At 46.9% G+C, this 10,878-nt stretch overlaps 1 protein-coding gene across 2 annotated transcripts in view; it reads right to left on the reverse strand.

Annotated features, from left to right (window-relative positions):
- LOC142765639 (uncharacterized) overlaps nt 1–9,687 on the reverse strand; it is a 32,207-nt gene extending 22,520 nt beyond the window's left edge. The window contains exons 1-3 of one of the 2 annotated variants that reach the window (XM_075866967.1): nt 9,359–9,687; nt 8,464–8,592; nt 7,090–7,140 (exon numbers count right to left, since the gene is read on the reverse strand). In XM_075866967.1, coding sequence (XP_075723082.1) covers nt 7,090–7,140; nt 8,464–8,542 — 130 coding nt within the window. In that variant the 5' untranslated portion in view covers nt 8,543–8,592; nt 9,359–9,687. The remainder of the gene's footprint in view (nt 1–7,089; nt 7,141–8,463; nt 8,593–9,358) is intronic. The other variant, XR_012884340.1, reaches the window with a different exon arrangement.
- Between the last annotated feature and the right edge of the window lie 1,191 nt (nt 9,688–10,878).

Raw genomic sequence — 10,878 nt, forward strand, 5'->3', positions numbered from 1 at the left:
CAGTTCTCCACCGCTCCGCTGTGCTTGAACTAAGCGGTCGATTGCCAACCTCTGGTTACTTTTGGAATTTGTCTGATCGAGTAGTACCTTCAACAGGTTCCATTTACTTCCGGTGGGCATCTGCCCATCTACTTTAGAGCAAACCTCGTTCCACTGCTGCCTAGAAAGCTCCTGACAACATTCTTCAATATCTTTATTGAAGAGAGCTATGCGTTTGCGGAGCCTCCTATTTAGCTTTTGTGTGCGCCATCTCTCAACCAGCGATTTTTTGCCCCCAAATAAATGCGCAAGACGCGAGTCCATCGTATCTACCTGTAAGTCGGTTTGGACAGACTTGGTGGCGAGGAGCTCATCCTCCGCGAGTCGAGAAAATAGTTCCTCTAACGTGGCATATTCGGTCTCATCAGCTTTCCGGCGCTTCCTGAACTCGTCCCAGTCCGTCACCCTGTACTCTTTAGGTGGAGCCACCCGGGTTTCCTGCGTGACTGCGAGGATGAAGTGATCACTTCCCAGGCTTTCCTGCAAATTAACCCACTGAACTTTCCCCGCGTTTCTGATGAATTCCAGATCCGGAGTGGTGTCTCTTGAAACGGAATTGCCCAACCGGGTTGGGAACTGAGGGTCCGTGACCAGCTCCAAGGAACAGTCCGTGATAGCTTTAACAAAGTTTTTCCCTTTAACAGTGGCCTTTGGATAACCCCAGGCTGGGTGAGGTGCGTTAAAGTCACCGATAGCTACGAGCGGTGACTTGCCGACAAGGGTAGCCGCCTTTGCGAGCACGGAGGAGAACGCCTGCTTGTGATTTCGAGGGCTGCTGTGAACATTCAGTACGAATATGCTGCACTTAAGTCAATTATTCGGAATAATTTCAACCAGCTGAGCTTCCAAAGTAGAGTTGCCGAGCGCAAGCGTGTGTTCTAAAAACCCACATTTGTTCGAAACGAAGACAGCCAGACCACGTTTATCTTCCCCCCTAAACAATATAGATCGATAGCCGGCAAAGGCAAGCGCCGCGTCAATGGTTTCTTGTAAAGCAATCACATTTGGCTGCACTGCCAATGAAGCAATGTACTGCTGGAGGGAGGCCTTACGCTTCCTGAACCCCGCGCAGTTCCACTGCCAAATGACGAACACAGTTGCGTTAGGAGCCATGGCTGCTGCTACTGGTTTGCCGACTTAACGGCACGTCCATATTGACGGGAGCCTGATTCATTGGCGTACCGGGGCGCGCAGAGGGAACAAGTGAAACAGGCGTCACCGGGACAAAAGAGTTCCCGCCTGTTGCAAGTCTGCTTTCGATCATGGCAACTTTACACGCTACGAGGTCAAAGCATTTCACCTGCCATGCCACCGCCTTTCGTAAATCTTTGATTGCTCCCAAGACGTCCAAGTCGGAAGCCGCCGCTACCTCCCCTTCTGCACCTATCTTTCTTTTAGCCGGCCGCGGCTCTACTGACGAAGACCGCACCGGGACCTGTGCTGTATTTTTGAGGGCTTCAAACTTTACCCTCATCTGCTGAAGCTGCGCTTTTAAGCTAGCATTTTATTGAAGTAAGAATGCAATTCTAGGGTCTTCTTTTTGCTCTGGCGGTACCACGTGCGTTACCTCTTCTGGCTGCTGCGCCAGGCTTGGTTTGGCACGATCAGCCCAGGTCTTGGGAGCTTCCTGGAAGCGTAGCCTAGAGTGGGAGTGTCCCTTGGAGTGGGAGCGCCCCTTGGAGTGGGCGCGCCTCTTGGAGCGACAGCGTCCTCTTGAGCGGCTGCGACTCTTCTTAACAGCTGGCAAGGGAGAGCACATCCTCGAGGTTGGTGCCACGCTCGAATCCCGTGACGTCAGACCCTCTTGGTGCTGCCTGCGTTTATTGGCGGCCTTTCTACGCCATCTTCGTTGCCTTACCAAGTAGGGAACTTGAATCGATGCTGGCAGGATTTGTCGGCCATTAAATGTGCCCCCCCGCACAAGGCACATGTCGGCTAGCATTGGTGATCGTTTGTGGGATCGTTGACAGCACACCCGCGGCACACTTTCTTCATCGTTGTCGGGCAAACATCCGCACGATAGCCGAGAGCTCCACATCCGTAACAAACGTCAGTCTGTCTCTTGTATCAAGTACACCGTAGTATGCTTGAACCACACGTAACATAGTTGGGTACCTTGAGACCACTGAAGAGAACGACGACGGTAGTCGTTTCCCTGATGCGATGCTCCTCTATGGCTTTAGGGTTGCGCTGGTTGACGATCATTGCCGCCAACTGTCGCTCATCGATGTCCACGTCGACGCCTCATATGACACCTTTGCAGGTATCGTCAGAATCGGCCGTGTAGGCCGAAACGTGATACTCAGTCGAGCCAAGGCGGATGAGTCGCAGCGCCGCGTAGGCGCCCGCGTTGCGGGACGCTGGCGTAGAGACCACAACAATATTCTGAGTTATGTTCGGGCAGACGATATCTTCCATTGTTTCTTCCGGGGACAGTTTTGCTGCCATCTCTAGGGCTTGTGCTAGACGAATCAGGCTAACCTTCTTGAGATCCAGGCCTCCTTTAAATCAAACTATGACTCGAATATGGCTCCTCGGCAATCGGGGAAGCTTCGATGCGGCTGCAAAACGCCGAGCGACGCCATGCGCGGTGACCGTGCGATGGCCAGCCGTTCCTTCACTTTGAGAAGAAGCAGACGCCCAGGCGCGTTTGCGTCTTCTTGGGAAATAACTTCCCCGTCCACCACCATCACCTCCGGCATGATGCCGTTCGGTCGGCACGGGCAGATGCCCGGTCGAAGAAAAAAAATGGCAGCATATTCATGGAGTGAATGATGGAGAGTGGGGCGAAGCATCCGTCCGTCCATTCGTTCTTGCTTCCGTCCATCCATGCGTCCGTATGTCTGACCGTTCGTGCGTCCATCCACCCATCCGTGCGTGCGTCTGTCCGTGCGTCCGTCCCTGCGTTCGCTCATGCATCTGCCCCTGCATCCGTTCATGCGTCCATTCATGCATCTGTCTGTGTGTCCGTTCGTCCATCTATTCAACACTTTAAGTACCACCATCTCGCATCTTTTCATCATATATTCCCCATATAGAGGCACCGCCATCCGGTGGACATTCCAAGGACCAAACGATAGGTGGCACACGCACACTTTCTTACGGCTTGCGCTTTATAATCATCATTTATTGAACCCTTAAAGGCCCCTTGCGGGGTTATTACATAAGGGGGAGGCAAAAACACAATTCAACAGATGCATGATTGTCAATGGTACAAAGCATAATCGAAAGTGAACTACATGATAAAAAATAATGTCAACAGAAGGAAAAATATACATATACGTGGACTAAAACGGCAACAATTGTAAATTAACTAACATATCAAGTGATTTGTGATTAGCTGTTTAAATTTTAAGGGGTTTTGTTCGTGCACTATGGATTCAGGCAGGTTATTCCAGTCTTCAATGGCAGTAGGTAAAAAAAAAATGGCAGCATATCCACGGAGTGAATGATGGAGAGTAAGGCAAAGAATTCGTCCGTCCATTCGTTCTTGCTTCCGTTCGTCCATGCGTCCGTCAGTGTGACCGTCTATGCGTCCATCAGCCCGTCCGTGCGTGCGTCTGTTCGTGCGTCCGTCCCTGCGTTCGTCCATGCAGCCGCCCCTGCGTCCGTTCATGCGTCCATCCATGCATCTGTCTATGTGTCCATTCGTCCATCTATTCAACACTCCAAGTACCACCATCTCGCCTCTTTTCATCATATATTCCCCATATAGAAGCACCGCCATCCAGCGGACATTCCAAGGACTAAACGAGAGGTGGCACACACTCACTTTCTTACGGCTTGCGCTTCGGGTCCACTCCCACCTTTAACCACCTCGAGTTCATGGTATATACTAGTTCACTGTATTCATGGCACTGCGGCCGAACGCTCGCTAAACCTTTCGAAAACCAAGGAGGTTACGCCCAGCGAGTATGACGTAGCAAACTTTTTCAGTCAGATAGTGCTCAATGTACATGCCAATGGCTGCTAATGGGAAATGAGAGGCGGAGAATTCGGCTTTTACTTTTTTACGGCTTGCGCTTCGTATCTACTTCCCATTTTTAACCACCTCGAGTTCATTCATGGTATATACAAGTTCATTGTATTCATGGCACTGCGGCTCAACGCTCGCTAAACCTTTCTAAAGCTAAGGAGGTTACACCCAGTGAGTATAACGTAGCAACCCTTTCTTGTCAGATAGTGCTCAATGTACATGCCAATGGCTGCTAATGGTGATCACAGCCTGCGCGTTAACTAAAAGCCGAATGCTCCTGTCTCTCATTCCCAATTGGCCGCCATTGACATGTAGATTGAGCACTATTTTTTTATTGTTCAACAACGCACAGAAGAAGTCTCTCACCGGCAGCACCTTGGAGGTCAAAATGTTATACTTGTTACATACTACGGGGGACGAATGGATGCCGCTATAAGGAGCTTCGCCCCTAATTCTGTAAAAACGGTGAAAAGTGGGCATACCAGGTCAAAAATGGGCTTGGTAGAATCCTCTCGATGACATCTGTCGAAGGGTGTACAATTCCGGAGGATTGAAGCAATGTAGCCAATATAGTTGCCTTTTCAAGGATGTCGCTTTCCTCGAAACTAAGAAGGCGTACCTGCAGTACTTGCAGTACTTCAAGTAGTGGCAGCTTTGAAGAAGACAAGTCTGTACGCTGCGTTGACAATGCAACGCTATGAATTAAAAAGCAGGTGTTTCCTACGATTCGCTAAAACTACACTTTGCTGGCAGCTGCCAGTAGCTCTGCGTTCAAAAAAACATTTTGGGGGCGAACCTCCCTAAGCCGATGGTCGTGCGTACGCGATGTATGTAGTAGTAGTAGTAGTAGTAGTAGTAGTAGTAGTAGTAGTAGTAGTAGTAGTAGTAGTAGTAGTAGTAGTAGTAGTAGTAGTAGTAGGAGGAGGAGGAGGAGGAGGAGAAAGCCGCCTTCACGGCGAGACTGGAGAAGTGGCATGCGCGCTCTCTTTTGAATTGTGGAGAAAGCCCACGCATGTTACTTATAAATAAAAAGATAATTGTGTCCAATGAAATAACCTACAGAGACGAGTATTGGTGACTTGGTTTCCGATAAAATTTGCCTTGAATTTGATGATTACGAAAAAAAACTATTATTAGAAGGACGCGCTTTCATCACTATCTAACCAGAGGAGTTGCCATGTTAAACTCGCTCGGTGTAACCTCTCTGGTTTTAGCAAGATTTAGCGAGGTTCGGGCCGCAGTGCCATCAGTATAGTTAACTAGTATATAGCCATGAACTAGAGCTGGTGAAAGGTGGGAAGTAGACACGAAGCGCAGGCCGCAAGAAAGTGCGCAAGTGCCATCTCTCCTTTAGTGCTTGGAATGTCCGCAGGATGGCGGTGATTCTGTATGCTCAGCATATGATGAAAATATGCGAGGTGGCGGTACTCAAAGTGTTCACTACATGGACGGACGTGTGGATGGACTGACAGACAGACAGATGCACGGATGGACTTATGGACGCGTGGATGGGCGGACGCTCGGACGGATGCATGGATGGGCGTCCGGACGAATGCACGAATGCAGGGACGGACGAATCGACGGAAGCAAGACCGAACGGACGAACGTACGCTTCTCCCCACTCATCATCATGCACTCTATGGATATGCTGCGATTTTTTCTTCACTGTATTGGCAGATGGCTCCGCATCTCAAGCAGCACTCTTCGTTCTACTGGTATACAGAACGTCAAATAAGCGTTTTATTCTCTCTCTCCGCACAGTAGAATATAGTCTTTCGGCATTATTCGCAGGTGTCCACGCAGATACGTGGCCATTTTTTTAAATTCATAACGGAAATCTACCAAGTCAAATGCACCATCGACACACCGTGAATGGCTTTTACTATCTTGTGGCTTTGGTTGACTGCGGGGGCCAATTTTTTTCGATAGATACACGACCAATTTTTGTCGGTTCGACTACATTTATTTTGAGATTCCGGGCCTTCCACCAGTGCATCAATATTACGTAGGCTTTTGCCATTTCTTATATCACCACTGAGATGGTTACTCACGCTCTCGTTTCTGCGTGGGTAGCTCGTTTTTGGATGTCCGGGCACCATGAAAAGTGACCGTGGGTGTTAATTCGACTCCTCCCTGTTGTTTCCCTTAATCGGATCACCTGAGCCTGAAATGGCCCTACCACTGCATATTATGCCACATGGTGTAGCGCCTTCACCGAAAACTGTAGACAACCCTGACTATTTGCTTCAGTGGCGCGACCCGGCCTTACGCCTTGTCTGTGGTACACCTGCGTTTGTGGTGCTGTCATTCGGGTAGCTCTACTGTTCTCAGCAGTGGACCATGTGTATGGCAGTGCTCAGTGGCTGTCTGGAGATTTCTTAACCCCGACGCGGCTACCAGCCCAGCCTCCGCATATCCTAAAACACCACCTGGACTGCGTTCAATACCTCTAGCACGCTCCACCCCAACTTTCGCATCACAAAATAATATTTATACCCTTTAACACATAATTATGTGCACCACGACGCAGTCTGCACAGTTTTTACTCCAACATATGGCGAACCACTCGATATACCTAACGTGATCTCGAAAATTGCCACTTTCCTTGAGATCGGCCGTGAAGCTTTGACCGACAGAGACAGTCTTCCACGGAGACCACCCTAGGAAGCCTCGAATATATGTCTGACCTCTGCTTGGACTGCCACAAACAGCCATTTGTCACATTTTGACTACTAATCTACATAGGGCCTCTCTTATAGCACCCTCGTTTGGACGACGAGCATAAGGGAAAACCCACGACCACAGGAGAAGTAAACGAAGATGGCACTTGGAGGTGGCCCGTAAAGCCACAGCTCAAGTTCTTTTGTGGGATTAATTCTGTTCAGCCGTCTCTTTTCTTCGATGATTTTGCATAAACAGACAGACAGACAGACAGACAGACAGACAGACAGACAAACAGACAGACAGACAGACAGACAGAGATAGATAGATAGATAGATAGATAGACAGATAGATAGATAGATACAGAGCGCTTAGGGGGCGCCAGAAATGTTTCGCTTTTAAAATCTACTCACCTGTAATTTTTGCATGTGGCTTTCCATGAGAAGGAGGACGTGGGCCATGATCTATATATATGAAGTTAATCGATCAGTTATTTTAACAATAACAAAGTAGAAAATTTTGCCAGTGAATGGACACATATTGATTGGCATGTTATACGCGGCGTCGACTTTCATTGACAGCTTTGTGCAAGCCATAGCACCGAAGCACGTGCTTGCTACACAGCGCCATTAAGCGTACTTCAGTTTATTGATAATGTTCTGCTTTTGCCGAGCTGAAATAAATACTGCTTTATTTATTATGAGCCTAGAACAGTTGCGAAAAACCGTAGGTAAAATACAGTTACTCCTCAGTTTGCAAGAATGCCTTCATTATCTTTCCATTTTTTAGACAGCACCACCTCTTCGGGAATCTCCGTTTGCTAAAGTAAACATTGCGTTGATGGCATAGTGGGTTCGTGAAGGCCGCAGAGGTGCCCTTACGTTTTCTAAAAAAATCTACTCGTAATATGACACTACAATGTACTCTATACCAACGAAACGTGTTCCCGATTCTCATTTTTTGAGTATATAGTTTTCTAAACACGTTAACGACGCGAAAAAGCAAAACCAAAATCAGCTGCCAGCGGCCCCTATAGACTTCTTATGGAGCAACATGATGGTGTGTAAGCTCACCTCTATAGCTTTCGCTCCAGTGTCAGTATAGGTTGTCGCCAAGTATATTTGTGTTGAAAACATGAGCTCTATTAAACATGTTTATGCGTTCATCCCGTTTATTCCCTGCAGTTGTCTTGTAGTTTACTTGTGTTGATAATATCACCATATTTTCAAAATATGATATATTCTGAAGCAGTATTTAAACTGAAGTATTGCAACCTCATTGATAAACTTAAGTCCTCAACCCAAGAAGTTTTTCGAGGAGAAATGTACACTGGCCAGTAAGAAGAATGTTAGCGTCATATAAAACAATGATCTGGACATTTCCCCAACCACAGCCCAACCAGACCTTCAGGACGTCACAACGAATTGTTAGGCTATTGGCCATCTTTCTTGCAGATGACGTGCGTGTCAGAGTAGGTATGGTAATAAATATTTGGGGCTCTACAATCAATCTACGCATTGTTGGTTTCTAATTAGTGGATGTTCGCGAGAAGTGGTCTCTCAGGTATGAACAAAAGTTTTCCAATTGGTCAAGATGCGTATTTTGTTGAGTTACGTGAGTTGACTCACTTCGGATACATCTGGTGGATATATCGGGTATAGCAATCCAATGTGCTGGGCAATTAGGTTCAGGTGAAAGCACCAAAACACTGCTATTGTACCAATACCACCGAAAGGACGCGCGCAGTAACTGCGGCATTAAATAGTACATAAAAAATATGCACTTACGTGGCTTCATACTGTAAGTAAGGGCGGCAACTACGCAAAGTATCGAGCAGCGAAACACGATTCCTCTCCTTGTCATCATTTTGTAGGACTAGTATATCCGAGGGCTTTTCTTTGCAAATGATTCAAGGGCTGTGTTTGTACAGAACAGCGCAATATTAAATGATTAGGGGTGCTTTTTTTCAGACTCGCATAAATCATCAACTAGTACACTTTCTGAAACAGTGAAATCGGGATTATTTAAGGACATGGTTTTAGGATGCCCGTGAAGGAAGAGCAACAGGTTACTGGTCATAGTTTTCCAAGTACATACCATTATGAAATTTGTAGAGGGGCAGCAAACGACTATAAAAGATGCTTGCCGTAGTGTTGATTCAATGCTTTCATTAGCAAAGATGGCACTTCTAGTTTTGAATACTTGCCGCTGATTATTAACTTTCGATGTACATATAATAATAATATCTGTAGAGGTGACAGCAAACAATTATAAAAAGGCCTTGCAGTATATAGTGTTAATTCAATCTTTTTACTAGCAAGGATAACATTCCTAGCTTTGAATACTTGCCGCATATTATTACCAACGAATAATATTATTTGTTTGTATTGTGTGCACCAAAATCGCAACATAAATAAAGATACGTTTATTGGAGTGCCTTGGAAAAGCGGCCACTTTGAAGGTCTTTAACGTGGACCCGTATTGAAGTAGACAGACATCTAGTGATTTGTCGCATCGCACTTCGGCCACACGCTCTGGACTATACTTCGTGACTGTCGTGTCTGAAGTTGAGTATTATATCTACTTCTGACTGCTGGAAGTTGATGGTTCATGAATATTAGTGCCCCCAAAAAAACAATTATTCTGCACTTTCGCTCAATAGTACAAATAAATTTTACTTACATTAACGACATCACATGGGAGAACTATTCGTATGTTTGAAGCTGCGAATGTGATAACAGTGGTAGGCTAAAGCAGAATGACATTTTAACGGCTATAGAGAATTCACAATAGATAAAGGCTTATCGCAGCATTTGTCATTGCGTGAGCGCGTCTTAGTTAAACTGAATTCCGTGGAAACGACATAGTCTTGAGCAAGAACAATAGCAAGATTATGGCGAAGGGCTTTGTTCCTGAATAAAAATATTTTCGCAGCATGCCTTCTTTGTGCTATTATTAGCTCTTTTGGTATCAAATTCTTAAAAGTAGCGTTGACAAAGGCTTTTCGGGTATTCACAAAAGTCGCAGGTTGCGATCTCTTTTGTGCATTTGCAAATCACTTAGCAGTATCGCACACAAGTTTAGCTCCTTGGTCTAGTTGCTGCAGTGAGGCTATTCGATAAGCTAAGGACGTTGCAGTTCCTACTACGCGTTCGAAAAAAGTGTTTAACGATTTCGAGTACTCCTTCAAAGAAAAATGACCGAAGCACGTATTTTTACGAAATGAATGAATGAATGAAAACACTTTAGTTGATTGATTCGTGGGGTATAACATCCCAAAACCACCATATGATTATGGGAGACGCCGTAATGGAGGGCTATGGAAATTTCGACCACCTGGGGTTCTTTAACGTGCACTTAAAAAATTAGCACATGGGCCTACAACATTTCCGCCTCCATCGGAAATGCAGCCGCCGCAGCCGGGATTCGAACCCACGACCTGCGGGTCAGCAGTCGAGTACCTTAGCCACTAGACCACCGCGGCGGGGCAGTGAAAGGACTTCATTTAAAGTGCAGCAGTTTTACCAGGCGAGGTGGCGGAAGAGGGGATTAACCCCTGTCCCTTTCCACTCTCCGTCGATAATGATGGCGGTGCCTCAGGTGACCGCTCGAAGTCCTTGCACCAGGGCGGCATCTTCAGCTTGCCGGACGGCCCAAAGCTGGCCGGCCAGCTCGTTGCTTGCGAGGGCCGCAGCGCTGCTGACGCCGCCTATCGGCAACAGTGACCGCAGCCACGGCGGAGGCCGGCCCCTGCCCTCGCGCGGTGGTGGCGGCAGCAAGTGCCCTCGAATTCCGTCCCTGCCTAACATGCGTCGCGAAGGGAGCGGCGGCAGTGACGGCAGGGACGAAAATTTTTACGAAAGCGTATATTGTGTATCATTGCGTAATATTCGTTAGCGAAAGCCGTCGCAACTGCACTAGCTGAAAGTTGTCCACAACAGCGACAACAAAAAGACCTCACGCATTGAGATATTCGTTTCTACGCCATTTAGAAGACGTACACTTCTTACTTCTTTTCTTTAGAATGTATGGTTCTTTTAACGGTTAGATAAGTTTGTTTAAAAAGATTTGGGCAACACAATAAAATGTTAATTGTCGGAATTTTACGGCCCAAAAGTATATTATCGTTCTTTCAGACGCTGTAGTGGAGGGCTTTGTCAAATCCGACCACATGGGTTCTTCAACATAGCACCTTAATCTGA

This window comes from Rhipicephalus microplus, chromosome 6 (genome assembly GCF_043290135.1).
Source record: "Rhipicephalus microplus isolate Deutch F79 chromosome 6, USDA_Rmic, whole genome shotgun sequence".
Taxonomy (NCBI): Eukaryota; Metazoa; Arthropoda; class Arachnida; order Ixodida; family Ixodidae; genus Rhipicephalus; species Rhipicephalus microplus.